Source organism: Chiroxiphia lanceolata, chromosome 6 (assembly GCF_009829145.1).
Source record: "Chiroxiphia lanceolata isolate bChiLan1 chromosome 6, bChiLan1.pri, whole genome shotgun sequence".
Lineage (NCBI taxonomy): Eukaryota > Metazoa > Chordata > Aves > Passeriformes > Pipridae > Chiroxiphia > Chiroxiphia lanceolata.
This window is the reverse complement of record NC_045642.1, coordinates 16350707-16366056: the sequence shown is the minus strand read 5'-3', so window position 1 is coordinate 16366056 and position 15350 is coordinate 16350707. Positions and strand designations below refer to the sequence as shown.

General features: G+C 47.4%; 1 protein-coding gene across 1 annotated transcript in view; it reads left to right on the top strand.

Moving 5' to 3' along the window:
- Positions 1 to 4910: 4910 nt before the first annotated feature.
- Positions 4911 to 15350, top strand: part of TSPAN32 (tetraspanin 32) — a 30664-nt gene continuing 20224 nt past the window's right edge. Inside the window, exons 1-4 of the mRNA XM_032691091.1 lie at positions 4911 to 4976; positions 6960 to 7074; positions 8341 to 8438; positions 14678 to 14752. Coding sequence (XP_032546982.1) covers positions 4911 to 4976; positions 6960 to 7074; positions 8341 to 8438; positions 14678 to 14752 — 354 coding nt within the window. The remainder of the gene's footprint in view (positions 4977 to 6959; positions 7075 to 8340; positions 8439 to 14677; positions 14753 to 15350) is intronic.

Below are 15350 nucleotides of genomic sequence, written 5' to 3'. Positions count from 1 at the left end.
CCTGATCATAATCTGGGGAGAGAGAGCATCCAGCGATATGCTACCCATCCTCAGAGAGTGGGGAGAAGAAATTCTCCTCTACTGGAGCAGGTAAGGCAAAAATGATAATTGCATGGTTGGTGTGGACATCTTGCAGCCCCGTGTGGCTTCGTCCACACTGCAAGGTGGCTAAACTACTCTCAGAGAGAGGGGAACTCTGTCGTAAAGGGTCTCCAAGCCCTGACGCTACATGTTAGTTCTTGCATCTGCCAAAGGTGAGGGCAAAGTGCTGCCCCTGACTTGTCACATGTCACCTGCAGACGGGGTGCTGGGTCAGTGCAAATGTACCTGCATTACAGGCAGCGGACATGAGCTTTCTAGGGGTTTTTGACAAAACTTTATGGACCTCGGTGGAAAGCAACAGAGGTCCTGTTGCAATAAGGCCTGAGAGGATGAATGCCAGAAATAAAGGGCAATGGGTAGTTGAGTAGCCATATTTTTGTGAGCAGGTGAGTCCCCATTTGCCAGGCTGGGCTGTGTCCAGGCTGGTGTTTTTAGGAGCAGAGCTAGATGGAGCAGGGCTCGCATTGTGTCTTCAAGTCTTTCATCTGCACAGCTGGCTTCTGGGCAGTTATGGTTTGCAATTAGATAACATGGGGAAAAGAAAAAATAATTTAGTTTGAGTAGGGGGATGTGCTTTAGAGCTGACAGTACAATTCTTTTACTTTCAGTGGAGAAAAAAGTTCATTTGAGTTTATTCCTTGAAGGGAACTCCCTGTCTTCAGTTTATGCTCTTTTCCAATGTAATCTTTCTGTGGTTTGATGAACTATTTTTAATAACTCTTCTGGCATTTTATTTGCTCACCTATAATAATTTCAAATTGCCTGGGAATCGCTAGAGGATTTCAGAGACACACGTTGAAAATAATAAGTGAAAAAGTCCTTTGGAGATATTATGATTTCTCTCCGGTTTTGTTTCTTCTAAGGCAGCCTCCAGCCAGCCTTGTTTCCATTCACAGTGGAGTTGTATGGTGCATCTGACACTTGGCAAAGCCCAGCACCTCCCCCTTTTCTCCTCTCCTTCCCTTTTTGAAAAGAGATGGCCCTGGGTTTAAAAGTTGATTTTTAGCTTTGATTGTGTGTATGTGCTATACGAATGCTAAGCAGCCTTTACAATGCATCCTTGTGATGTGCCTGGGAAGGCAGACGCGGGCTGTGCGGTCTCCCTGGCTTCCCATCATTCCTATGGCTGTGGTGTGGTTTGATATGAACATGTTTTATTTACGAGCAAGCTTTAGGGTGAATACAGCCGTGTTATGGGCGGTAGCTGAGGGACCAAATGGGCTGAGCTACTGACACTTGTAAATCTGCCGCATTTGGAGCTGCTTTCTACTGTGGAGGAGAGGTATTTTCCCTAATGGTGCTGTAGGCTGGAAAAAGAGGAGACTCCTGAGAAGCTGTAGGGACCTGGCACAGATGTGTCCTGCCTGGATGATGAGTGTAGTTTTGGCTCCTGGGTAACAACATCCTCTTTCTTGCTTCCAGCCCATCCTTTCTCAGGATCATGAGTAGCAGTGTTCCAAAGCCAAGGGGAAAGTTTCTCTTACCTGCTGCCTCAACAGAGTTCAAGCAGCTGAGGCTGGGGTGTTGCTGTTCCATCATTGGTGCCTGCACCAGTAGAGTAAGAGCCAGAAAATGGACATTGAGAAAGCACTAGAGTGAATTCAGCCTCTTCTCCTCCATTTGTGCTTAGTGTCCCAAGTTCGCCCCATGCAGTATTAACACATCAAATCCCCCAGCTCTTCCAGGACATCCCTCTGACAGCAGGGGCATCATTTCCCTCCAGCGCAGAGGAGGGTTGGAGGTTTATAGCTTTGCAAAAAATATGGCCTGGCTTGTTCCCCTTTTTAAATCAGTCCTTCCCTTCTGGATGAGGTGACATGTCCTCCTGAGACCTGTGCAACTGGGGATGCTGGTATATATTTTCATAACAGAAATCTGCAAGTTGCCACAAGGCTGGAAGAAGAGAGCACCTGTCCTCCCTGGGGTATTTTCAGCCTCACTACCATCTTTCCATGCTCCAGCTGATAACCAGAGATAAGGGATGAAGCCAGAGGCAGGAGCTGTGGTCATCTGTGGTTTTTGCACGGCATTTGAGCGTGATAAGTTGTGCTCTTGCAAAGGGGACCAACTGATAAAACCTGGCAGGGCAGGGCAGGCAGGAGGCCGAGTCTTGCCAGAAAAGCCATGCTGCCATCCAGCTCACATGCTGACTGCGAGGACGGTTCCCCAGCATGCCACCAGCCCTGCCTCTCTTCCCACTGGATGAGGCTGGGGGGACACCCTGCTTCTCACCAGTGTTCCCTGGACAGAGAGCTGCTGAGGCAGGTTTGTGCCAATGACAGGGCACCCAGAGGAAGTTTAATCCCATAGAAAATTGTACAGATTGCCTTTTTGATGGGCACAGGTAACACAAGCACACAGGCTCCGTGTTCCTCTCAATAGTGCCCTTCCATGTACCAAAAGTGCCTCTCTCAATCACAGCCCAATCTCTTAATATTCCAGCTCTACTGGTGCTCCTGTTTTTTGGGGGGGTGAGGGACTGGCTTTTTTTTGGCTTTCTTTTTGGGTGAGAGAGTAATTCCTTTTACTCTTATGTTTTTAATGCTAGAAATCCATATACACTCTGCTTTCAGAGCTCTGTGAATCAGTGAGGGTACACATTTTAATGGCTGGAGACAAAAGGAGGTAGAACATATCTTGTGGAAAGACTAGAAGCCCTTCCAAGGGGTGTAGATGTCGATTTGGTGACCTCTCAGGTGGACCTGCTGTGAGGTGTGAGGCTCCTGCAGGGACAGAGAAGACCTTTGTTCAACTGGGGAGGGAACTGCCCAGTTAGAAAGCCCACAGTTAGACTGTTAGAAAGCCCACGTCGATCATCCCAACCTTCGGGAAAGGGTTCTGCTGGCCTATGGGGACCTCTAGTGTGAGACCTGGCTTCTCACAGGTCTTGCTTAGGTGGCCAGCATTTCGGACTGGGGAAGGAACTGGGGTCTAGGGGGAAAAAAAGATGGGCTCGATGGTTTTTCTCCTGACCCTCGCTGTGAAACAGGCTCTGGGTGTGCTCAGGGCGGGTGAGACAGTTACACACTTGCTCACTGTCGCTCGTGGTTGGGCTGCCCTAGCTGGTGTTCAACACAGAACTGTTCTCATACCTTCTTGCAACCCTTCCAGATTTAACCTGTAACTCCACCTGTGGACCAGCCCTCCTGCCTTTATACCCGTGAATCCTCCCCTTGAAAATGCAAGTGACAACACCCCCATCTGTCCCCTAGTGCCAGAACAAATGGTGGGTGCTCACAGCTTTACATTCAGATGCAGTCCTAACTCTGACAGTGTTTTATAAGGCATTTTCCCCATTTGGCCTGTCCCCAGCAGTCAGGGACACTCCTGAGCAGGGGTGGCAGGGCATCAGCTACCTCACCAACCTTTTGTCCTCTCCCCACTGCTCTCCTTCCCTGCTGTCCATCTGTTGATTTTTCTCAAGTGGTCTTCAGCTGGTGGCCAGAGATGGAAGGTCTCTGTCTGCACATGGGTCATGGGTACATCAGTTTCTCCTGCTGGGCATCAGACAGCACCCCCCTAGGGCAGGGACCTGCAAGTCATGGGGACACCTGTTTCTGGCAACAGCCATGGCAGCTCTCAGTGGTGTCTTGGGAGGTTGCAACCAAGATATTTTGCAAGAAAGTTAGTGATGTAGTCAGAAAATCATGACACACTTTTCCCTGTACACATGGCTTTGTGCAACTCACTTTCTCTTGCTTCTCTTTGCTCTACAAACTGCATCTTCCTTCCTTTTTTCACTCCTCTCCTCCTGCTTCTTTGTTATCTTCCTGTAACTTCAGTAACTAATGTGGGATGGTTTTACTTTTTTACCCCCTTTCTTTGCCTCCTGGGAGTAGTTCAACTAATTTTCATTATTCTATTTCACCTGTTTTCCACATGAAAACAGGTCTTGTTCCTTCTTGAAAACTAGTCTTGTTCTGAAGCAAAGGATGATTAAGGCACTCAGTCATTCAGGCTCACTTTGGCCAGATTGTTCTTGAGGCTTCTCTGTGATTTACTTTTGAGAAATATGCATTCAGAAGACAGCTGGTTTTGAAGACCAGAAGTCACCTGAGTCTTTTGTAGCTGTGGATCCAAGGAGTCTTCAGTGATAGGAGAGGGGAAAGAACAGGGTTAAAATGTCCATGGACAGTGAGGGTCTCCTGAGCAGGGAGTTATATTTACACATAGTCATTTTCTTGAATAAAATACTACCAAAGGTGGTTTATTCCCTTGTCTGCAAATAAAAGTTTCACTGGAGACTCAGCCATAGGTTATTGCCATGTGATGGTTTTAAACTTAGGGAGAAGACTCTTATACAGACCTGTTTGGGGGATTTGAGCTCTTCTTCAAACAACAGGGGTTTTTTTGTTCTAAATAACACTTTCCTAAGCTTTTTGCCAAGATACTTTTAATGCAGATTATTTTAAAAAAGTTACTGACAATGTTCCTTTAGCAAAACTGCATCCCACTGAAAGTCAAACCCAGGGTATTTTGATACTGACTCTTAATTGAACAGTTTCAAAATTTTTTTTTGAGGAGCTATGCTCCAAACTCCATGAAAAGTTGTTTTTCTGTATGCCTCTCCTTCTTTCCCAGCTGGGGAGAAAGAGTGTGTGGGGGCTGACAGCAGCCGAGTGAGCCTGTGCAGAAGGTGACTGCCCTAAACAGGATTTACTAATCAGGCAGGAGGAGGTGCATCAGCACGTGGTGGGGACTGCGCTTCCTGAGAGGCCCAGCTGTGGTCATGCCTCCCCTTGGTGGAAACCCAGGCTTTATCAAGGGCTGGAGGGACCAACTGCAGCTCTCTCTGGGAACAAGCTGCCATGGGACTGAGGTGCGGGATGAGGACCACCAAGTGCCAGCTGCTGGTGACCAGCCTCTGTGTCATGGTGAGCAGGCAGGTTTGGGGGGATCTCTGCAGAACCAAGATGAACCATTGCCTTTCCCATCCCTGCTCAGAGAGGGTCAGGTTTTCCCACGTTCTGTTTTTCGCGGGCAGAGGGCAAGCAAAGCCAACTGCCTGAGTTATCATTGCGCCCTGGGTGGTTATCGCTGGCCACCAGCATTGCCCCCCCCTCCACTGATAGACTTCTGGTTTCTCAGGGCTGTCACACCACTGCAGCTCTTTCACAACTCAGCAGCTGCCTCGAAAGAGAAAGGAAAGGTCCCTGCTGGCAGAATGGGTGGTTTTCAGCAAAAAGATTTTGCTCCTGTCTCCTCGGAGCAAAAGAGGGCAGATGGACCTGCTGCAGTCCCACTTGTTGCTGAGAGGGTGGTTGGCTACAGGAGGAGTCAGTGAGGAAACTGCAAAGCTTTGATGGAAGTGTGTGTGAGAGACCTGTGGATCGGCACCGCAAAGCAAAAGCAATTCTAGGGATTCTTTTGATCAGCTTTTGAAGCAAATTCAACGGGAGTTTCTTGACATGTGCAGTTAGAGCTGATGGGAAATGGTGGAAACTGGAGAACATTTCTCCTGGATGTTTTTGACTTGTATGTTCTTGTTGTCTTTTCACTTCATCAAAACTTACCAGCTTAATACTACTACTACTACTATTACTACTGCTACTACTAATAATCTGTATTTAGTTCAAAGAGGGTTGGTCGCTTGGAGAGAGTGTAATTAAAAGGTAGTATGTTATTTTGGCCCACATGTGAAATTCATAGTTTGTCCAAATTTCAGCATTCTAAGACTGTTGGCTGCAGTGGCTGTAAGGTTGTTCTGTCTCCCAAATAAGAAAATAAGTCATTTGGAAGAAATCAAAGGACTATTGGTAGCAAGCATTAAGTTTAGAGGAGCCTTTAAGACTTAGACTGCAGTTTCTCAGAAATCTGAGCTAACTGGTGTTGCACTTTTGCTAGGTGCAGGTCAAGATATGCAGTAATGTACAGTATGAAGGGTCAGAAGGTACTGCAAATTAGGTCGGACAGAATGCTACAATTTGGATGTATTTAGTCTCCAAAACTGTAAGTCTACCTCAAAAGCTATTATAAAATGTCACACAGAGGGGATTATGGTGACATCACACTGTCACATTTGGCACAGGTATTGCTGCCTTTTATTGTAAAGGTACAAAAAGATGAAGTCTTATCTTAGGAGCTAGGAGTGGGCTTACATTTTGTATTTTACAGGTTCAGTACACTAAATTTGGAGCTGGTTTTAACTGTGCCTCTGCCACCAGTCATGCTGTGAGGAGCCCTGCCCTAGAGCCAGGTGCCATCAGAAATGTTCCCTCTCCATCACCTGGACTGTGGGCAACATGGAGGGTGATGTGCTCGTAGTTGCCCCATAGGCATACCTGTGTTTCCAGGAATGGGACAGAAGCAGATAGGCCAGCAACATGTTGCAGAGAAAGAAGCCAGCCCAGATAACTTAGAACAGCACAGGACTCATCTCTTTGGACTCTACAATAGGAAATAGAGCCATTAGCAGGCAATGGGACTAGCATTGCAAAGAGCAAAGCAAAGAACATCATCCCTGCCCAAAACCACTCTTGAAGGTGGGAGCCCTCACAACTGCACGTGTGTAGTCTGCTGAGTGGGGTGGGACTGCACAGGTGTGCTGCAAGAGCATTGATCCTCTGGGGTTTCTTCATGTAGTGGGAATTTAATTCACAGACAATGGCAAAGAGACAAATGGCTGCAGAATATCACATGTACTCATTATGCAAGAGAGAAAAAGAGCTGTAATATTTTTAAGTGTCTGGGGTTTGTCCTTTTACGTGCACCTTTGGGTACATGTGGTGGTCTCTGGATGATCAGGCTGTCTGCATTTGCATGGGGCTCGGGAGCATCCAGGTACACCTCAAAGCTTTGTGTGCACCCAACAAGAGCTGCTGCCTTGTAAATCCCTTCCTAAACCCCTTCTTTTCCAGCTGCTGGGGCTATCCATTGCCACACAGAGCACAGTTACCCACTATGGGCTCCATTTCACCCTCATCAGCGATATCTCCCTGGATGGCAACTCCTACAGGGTCATCCACTACAGAGGTACGTTGTGGTCACATCCCAGTGAGACTTTTTGTGATACCAGGAGCTGCAAAATTCTCTAAATAAATTGAAGGAAATGCAGAGGTGTCTCAAGAGGAGGAAGGGGCTGGTTTTTGGAGAATGCATTAGGAGTAACACAGTCCCACAGGCACTTTTCCCCCCTGTGTCAGACCCGCATGCCAGGCACCAAAGGGTGCTGTGGGAGCACAGGGTGCTCAGGTGCTTCTCCATTTGCGCCTCTGCCTCTATTCACCACCTCCCCATGCTCCACCTGAGCTTTCAGCACAGGGGGAGCTCCTCTGCCACAGACAACCTAAAGATGCAGGGCTGGCAGTGCCCTGAGAGCATGGAGAGAGAGACAGTTTGAGAAATTTAAGCAGAGCGTAGAAAATTGAGGATGGGAGGAGAAATGTGTGGAAACACCTGGGGTGTTTTCCCTTTCACAATGGAGAAATATAAACTGAGTCTCAGGTACAAGGGTAGAGCAAAGATAGCCCACATACTAAAATACCCTGCTCACCTGTGCTGCACTTGCATCTGTGGCTTCTTCCAAGCTGTATCCTGGGCTTAAACATGCTCATACCCTCTCTAGATCCTGGTTCTCCATTTCAGTTTAACAAAGCAGGTGTAAAAACTATATTAGTACAAAGCTAAGGTACAGTCCTCCCCTGTTCCTACACACATAGGGGTTACATATTGGCACTGACTGCAGCCTTGCAGGCTCTCCCATCCCAGCCACCGCTCTCCAGCAATGCTTCCACTTGCCTTGCTTGCAAGCATTACCTCTGCATGGCTAGGGCAGCAAAGCCCTTTGCAGCGCTGTGATCCTTGAGCCCTGCCCTGGGGTACCGGCTGTGATCCTGCCTTAGCCAGGAGGAAACCAGAGGGCAAGTGTTGCACCAGATTAGCAGTGCCTAGAGTCCCGATAGGGGCCATGGGACAGCTGCTGTACTCCTCATTAGGGGGGATCCTTATCAGAGTGCTGAAATAATTGGCAGCTTGTGGTCTGTTGGGTGGACCAACACCCTTTTAGGGTGCTTCAGTCTGCTGGAGCTGTGGGAACCGCTTAGAGGTTTACAGCCCTGCCAGACAAGCCAAGCATACACAGCTGAGGGGTATTGAATGAATTTCAGTTCTGCAACCTGGGCATTTTGGGCCCCCTCCCCAAAATACACTTTTTGGCCCCTCTCTGGGTGAAAGCATCAGACTAGGCCTCTGCTAACACTTAGCATCTGACCGCAGCTCCCATGTCTGACTTCCTTCCAGCTTTCTACTTTGGGATCTGCCTCAGCATGACCCTGATCCTGGCAGCCCTGCTGAGCTCTGCCGCCACGGTGCGGGAATCGCAGTGCCTCACCGCCATGGTGCGTATCCAGAGGGACTGGATGGGAGGGGACCTTTGTCACCTTGGGCTGGTGCCATAAAATTGTGGTGCTGGGGGCTGGTTTGCCTTATGCCTGAGAGCATGCACGACTGGGGAAGGAGGCTCTGTTGTTCCACCCTGTGTTGCAAAGGGACATTTTTGTAAAAGCATGACCTTGCAGAGCTCTTCAGGCTGAGGACTGCATCCTTCTGCACCTTGTTTCTCTTGCCAAAGTCTTATGTATGCAGCTTTCAGAGGGAAGGTGCTTATTTGCCAAAGCCACTATCGTGATGACAGTTCCAGTGTATTTCTTTTCTCACCGAGTCAACCCATGGTTTATGTGAGGAAACTTTAGCAAAGCAATTTTGAGTCCCACATTGTTCCTCTGATTTGTGACAGCAAAATTAGCCTCCCTTCTTCCTCTCACACTGCAAGCATCCACCACAGTGGTGCTGGTGTGAGGCATACAAAGCATGGCAGCAGGCATGGGGGATTTGGGCTGGACCCTCAGTTTCCACCTATAAGGAGAGGGTGGAGAGGTAGCACAAGAGCTGAAATTCCCCCTTTCTCCTCTCCATCATCCACAGCGAAGTGCGTGTGTGGGCCTAGACCACGTCAATGGTAGTAAGCTGGATTGTGAGTTCAACTCCATTTAAAAACATGGCCTGCACATGGGGCTTAGTCTGCACAGGGAAGCTTCCAGCCTCAGAGCTGGAGGAGTGAGTGGAAAAGCACTGCTCACTGCATATTTTCCTGTGCTAAGTGAAGGGCAGGAGTTAACAGTTGGGCTGTTGAGCATGAAGTTGTGCTTAATATGAAATAATTGCATTGCTGTCATACATAAACTAACTTTAAAGAGATTTATCTAATCTATGTAAATGGGGGAAATTATACTGATGGCAGAAATGAGAAGCTGACACCTTAAAATCCAGTGCAAAGCAGCTACTGAAGTTAATGTTTTCACCTCCTCAAAATGCAATCTTCCTTTCTCTGTTAGAGATGCTCACAGGGGCCTGAGTGACACAGTTCCCATTAATATCTCTAGCAGATTATGTGTAACCCCCCTCTCTTTTGCCAAAGTGCATTTAATGTGTGCCTGCAATTACCACATCTAAACCAACAGGTGGGTATGTACAGATTAATGGAGATTGTCATGGCTGCCTGAAAATACAGTCAAACTTCTCCATAATGTTTATTTGTTGACTTTTTCTCTGGTATAGTTCGGGCCGTGCCACTGTGTAGAACAGGCTGTTAAAATTATAGCCATTTACTGAAGCGATATTTAAAGAGTGCCTTCCCCGCAGCTGTGGCGACGAGGTACCATCCCACGCTGCTCTCACCAGGGAACCTCTTGGCTGCCTTTAAGCTCCGTTTCCGCCGCCTCCGGCAGCGCTGGGGGCCAGTGTCCAGCCTCCGGGCAGGAGGTGAAGGGCGATACGCGAGCGAGGGGCCGCTCCACCGCCGCGCTCCGCCGCTGGAGGGGGCCGCGGGCCCGCCAGCCGCCCGCTTCCCACCGGCACCGGGGGATGCTGGGGAACGCTCCGGGAACGGGAGCAGTCCCCGTAACCCCTGCGGGGTACTGGCACATCCCCGGCCCTCAGAAATTAACGGGAACCGTGGGAAATACCCAAGAGCTGGCCACCAGCGAGCGTGTTCTCTGCTACAGTTCGTTCAAGCGGCTCATCAGCATCTCAAATCACACACGGGAACTTTGCCTGTTCCTGTGAATCGCCTGCGCCCCCCCGCCCCCCCCCCGCTTCTGACTGTATCTTACACCAAGGGCCAGCCTGCTGCTTGTTTACCCCCCAGTTCCTGCCCCCTCCCAAGGCACATCTGATCTGCCTTCGAGAGGCAAAGGCAGGGAGAGCCAATCTGACGGCTGCCGTGAGATGTAATGGCAGGCAGGACTGCTGGGCTGTGGCTTGCAGCCCCGCTACTTGTTGCTTTTTTCCTCTTTCTGCAATAGAGGTGATCTTTCACCTTCCCCCACTATTGATTTTAAAGGACTTTTCCTCCCTGCAAAGAGTGTGTCCTATTTAGAAGACCATTTAATTTGCTCTAATCAAAGAGGGAAGACACCAGACTATTGGCCTGACATCTGTGGCTGTACATGAAACCAAGCCACACTCAGGGGATATCTGCATCAATGTGGCTAATCCACCACAATGCCACTTGGTAAACCAGCCACCCAGGGGAAAAGCTAACCAGGATGCAGATGGGCTTAAAGGAGCACTTTTTTTTTTTGTCCATTTGAATTATAAATGCTCGTGCTGCCTGGCTATCTGGAGGTTTGTGTGTTTATAGAGGAGTGGTCTCAGGTCTTTGCAGACATTACTGGTGGTGTTCTAATATCAGTACACAGTGGTGCGCAGTGGTTAGAAACTAGGACGGGTCAAACTGGTTTATGCACACATATCTCAGGAGATTGTCTTGTAGCTGCGTTAGCAGCACCACCAGACCAGACAGATGCTATTGGGCATCCACTGATGCTTGCAAGGAAGCTGGTTTCGAGAAAGTAGCTGAGAACTAAAGGGTAAAAAATTATGTTCTAAAATCCAGAAATATTATCCTCTTAAACAGGGAGAATGGCGACAGGTTTACTGACTGTCCTCCAGCTCAGGCAAACCTTGCTTTCTGGTGGTCCATCATGCAGTCAGTCCTGAATGTAAATATCCTGCAGCTCTCACAGCCCCTGGAGGCCATGTCGCTATTGAAGAGGAGGAAAAGGAAGGAATTTTTCCTCATACTGCTTGTACAAAGGAAAGACTCTGGCATTGGTGAGGTTTAAGGACTCATGTAACCTGGTCAGGCAGAGAAAGGAAAAGGAAAAAGAAGCAGGGAGCAACATGCAAACCATAACATCCCAGCTGAAATTCTTACATCTGAGCTTTACAGCCTAAAACCCTACTTGTTTAGAGGAAAATTTGTATTCAGGATGGAGCAGCTGTTCCAGAAAATTTCTGTGGTAAAAAGCCTCAGTGAATGCCCGGTATAACCCAGTTTTTCAAGTGATGTGCCAGTGGGGTCAGCACACAGCACAGGCTGTTTGCTTTACTGTACCCAGGTGTATCATTGTAGGCAAGAGTGTAGAGGGTCCTTAATATCACTGCAGTGCACTTCAGCATCTTCCTTTCGCAGTTCATCTGCCTCCTGTGTTCTCCCTCGTGGTGCAACACTCCTGAATGAGACATCTGCATGCTCAGCTGGTGCTGAGGACAGATTCCTCTTTCGGGCTGAGATCACTGACTCCTGTTTGCTATGTCGAAAGGCAAAACCACTGTGTGCTTTTAGATGAACTGGGTCAGGGAGGGAGGGACAAAACCTGATGGATGCAATCTGAAATTAGCTCCCCTTTTCCTGCCCCTGGCCTGTGCAGTCTGGCAGGGAGCTGGCCCTTGCAATGACCACAGCAGTGCCAAAAAGCAGCTAGAGATGAGCAGGGCAGAGGTCAGCTCCTTCCCTTAGAGTGTGGGAGTTTGGCAGAGGTACCAAACCCAGTCTGAGCTAAAGGATCCCTCCCTCATCCAAAGCAGACCCCCTTAGCCAAAGGGGAAGCACCAGAAAGGTGAATTAAAAGAAACACCAGCCAACAGACAGGATGCTGTTTCAGTGGATTCTGCCAAGTCTGTCAAAGATAAATTGTTCCTTGCAGCAAGGATGGAAACAAGGTCATTCATAAAAGAGTAATGGATGTCTGGCTGGTGACAGCCCTCCACGGGGCTGATGTGACTACCTCCCGCAAAGGGAGCAGGCAGCAGCCTGTGGCTGTCTCCAAGGAGCTCCAAGGGTCTGGGAGACGGTGAACCAGCTTCGACCCTTCCACATTTAGTATGCAAACTGCACGTTGCCTTTTTCTTTGTTCCTCCAAATGTCTTCTAATGTAATTAGAAGGTTGTTCTTCCAAAAGCCTTTTGGCTGGGAAGGGAAAAAGCAGGCTATAATTCATTTATAAGATGTTCTTGGAGCCATGTAATTGCTGTGCACCGGCTGGATGGAGGGGGAGCTTCCCAAGGGGCCGCGTCTTGGTATTCCCAGAGAAACTAGACAGAAATAAAGGGAGAGCTGATGCTGAACGTGAAGGACTGAAGTGTGGGGTGGAGCTGAGGAAGGGAGGATGAGAAGGAGGATTTTAATCTGATGGAGGTTCTGGCCCCAGAGATATGTCGTAAGTGCTGGAGCTGGGGGGGAGGAAGGGAGAGCACGGGGAGAAGAAATCTGGGTGGTGTCACTGGCACGCTGTTGTTTTCACTCACTGGGTACATGGTGGGTCCTCTCAATTATAACCTCAATGGAACAATGTGCAGAAGAGCGCTTACATTGCTATCAATGTTGATTTTTTTAATCTGACTTAATTTTTTAAAATTATTTTCTTGGTTTTGAACTTCATTTTGGTTAAAACGATGACTTTGTTACGCTGTTTGGTGGGGGAGTTGTTGAAGGAAGTGCAAAACGCAGGGTCTGGTCCTAGTGAGGAGCAACCTGAAATGCCTGTGTAACCTCACCTCCTCCCTCCAGTTTGTGCTGTACTTGCAGGGGTTGAACCCCCCACTCCAGCTGGGTTTTAGTCTGTGGCATCTTGCTCTGTGAGCTCTTCCGCATCCTCACTACTTGTATGCCCCTTGTCATGTCAGCATTTGATCAAACTTTTCCTCCTGTTTCCTTTAGGGTCTTCTGTAATCTCGTTTCAGCTCCTAGCAAGGCAACGAGTGATCTCATCAGCTATATGTCCAGGCAACTGCCAAAATAATAAAAGAAAGGAGTGACTGGACATACATAATTTAAGATTTTTCGTAAGAGCTGTAACACAGTTTTTACCAGTGCCTGATGTAGAGCCTGAAACAAAGTGGCCCCCAAAAAGTGGTGAAATGACAATGGCAGTCTTGTTCCAGGAGCAAAACCACTGGACAGGGCAGAGGAACACAGCAGATGGACAAGAACCAGCAAAAGGCAGTTTATTGGCATGTTCACTTTCATGTCCAGGATTTGAAGTAACACATTTTCTTTTCTTGCTGCATATGCATGAGTTTGGATATTTTTTTCCTGAGCAAATTTTTATTAGTGAAGCAGAATTGGTAGAAGCAATGCTTTTCTTCCTCTCCTTAAGCTTAAATTTGGTAAAACTTCATGTAAGATGTAATCGTTTTCAAGTTAATTCAGCTATATCATACAATAAAAACAGTCATAGAAAAAAATTATAAATCAAAATAAGGTGCAGTGAGCTGGGTAATTTTCCCCTCCTACATACTGTTGTGTTGGAAGAGGCACAATTTCACAGAAAAACTTGTAAGGGAATTAATTTTCCACTGGTACTTATTCACTATCTTTTGTCGTTCCAAGACTAAGCTGTGGATTCATATTTGATGAGCCCATTTAGCCTTCAAATGCTTCACAGGCACTTTTTTCCTTCCCTTTTTTATTTTTTTTTATGTGAACAAGATCCTTTGGTCCAGCTGTCACAGCAGGCAAGTGCTGTTTACATCAGGGTTTGGATTCTTTTTAGTCCATATTTTTTTCAAATAAAGAGACAAAGCATGTAACTTCCAGCTCTGCAAGCCTAGGGAAGAAGACAAAAGTCAAGTCACCTCCTGCATTGTTGCCATTTTTGTTTAGACACGTCAGGGTCAGTTGCTGGCCTTGATTATATTTCTGTCATCCTGTTGTCTAACTAGGGTGGTGCTGATTTAAAGAAGGAGGCTTGACCATGCAGCTGCCACCTTGCTCACTGAGTAAAGTCCAGCTCCTCTTCCAGAGCAGGTTACTCTCTATGCTGGTTACTCACTTCTTTATGGACTATTTGTGTGGGATTTCCCCTCTTTGAAGCCAATAGCCAAGTTTTAAATGCAGGGGGTTGAATTCCACAAGTAAGGAGATGCTATTCTGGGGCACAGTCCTCCTGCAGAACAGGAGCATACTGAAAATACGATGTTTTTATCCCCCCTATATCCCAAGGGGAACTTGGGCAGAATAGATTAACTGCTCCACAGGAAGCTGCCTGCATTTTTGGTCAACCTCTTCAAGTTGCCACGGTGTAATTAGAGGACTTCTGATGGAGAATCACATTACTGTCCATCTAATTTCTTTTAAGTAACCAGCATTATGAGGGATATTAAAAGAAGGTGATGTTTAAACTTTAATGAAACTTGCTCAAACAAGCATATTAAATATGTCCTTATGGTGTTTGCTAATGGATATTTTTCTCCCCATACTGTAGCTGATGGTATTTTTCCTCCTTATCCTCAGGGATTTTTCTGTTTTGCTCTGGCCTTCTGCGGATTGATCCCAGCTGCCTGCTGGAGATACACACACAGCACGGAGGTAAGTGTTGGCTGCTAGGAAATACCACCAGCATCTTGTCGGAGATTTTTTTTGCAGCAACTATTTCTCCCATAAAAGGGACATCTGGTAGTAATTAAGCCATCCATGCCGAGGTCTATCAGATCCAGGCTCTGTCTTATCTGTCCTTTACAAGAATAGGACTGCTTTCATGAGCTGCCTCTTCAATGGGATCATCTGAAGGGAGAAGCCATGGAAACCCTCACACAGGGCAAGCTTTTTGTCCTGAAGGCAAAACAAAATGCAAGTCTCATTTTAAATAGCTTTTGTTTTGGTTTGGTTTGGTTTGGTTTTTTTTGCGGGGGATGTTTGTTTTGTTTTGTTTTAAATGAGATGCTTGACTTCAGAAAAGTCATTTCCAGCTGGTTCTAATTCCTGTAAATGTCAGTTGGGAGCCTCTATTCAAAGGCGATGGCAGGTTGTGGTTGTTCAGGTTGTCTCTGGCAATGGCCAGGAGAAACACCGGTGAGATGTGTTTATTAACTGGCAGCAGTGGTACAGGAAAAACAATAGAGTGAAAAATGGTGTTTTGGGTCGCTATCATGCTGGACCAGAAAGAGAAGGTTGGAGGAGATTGAAT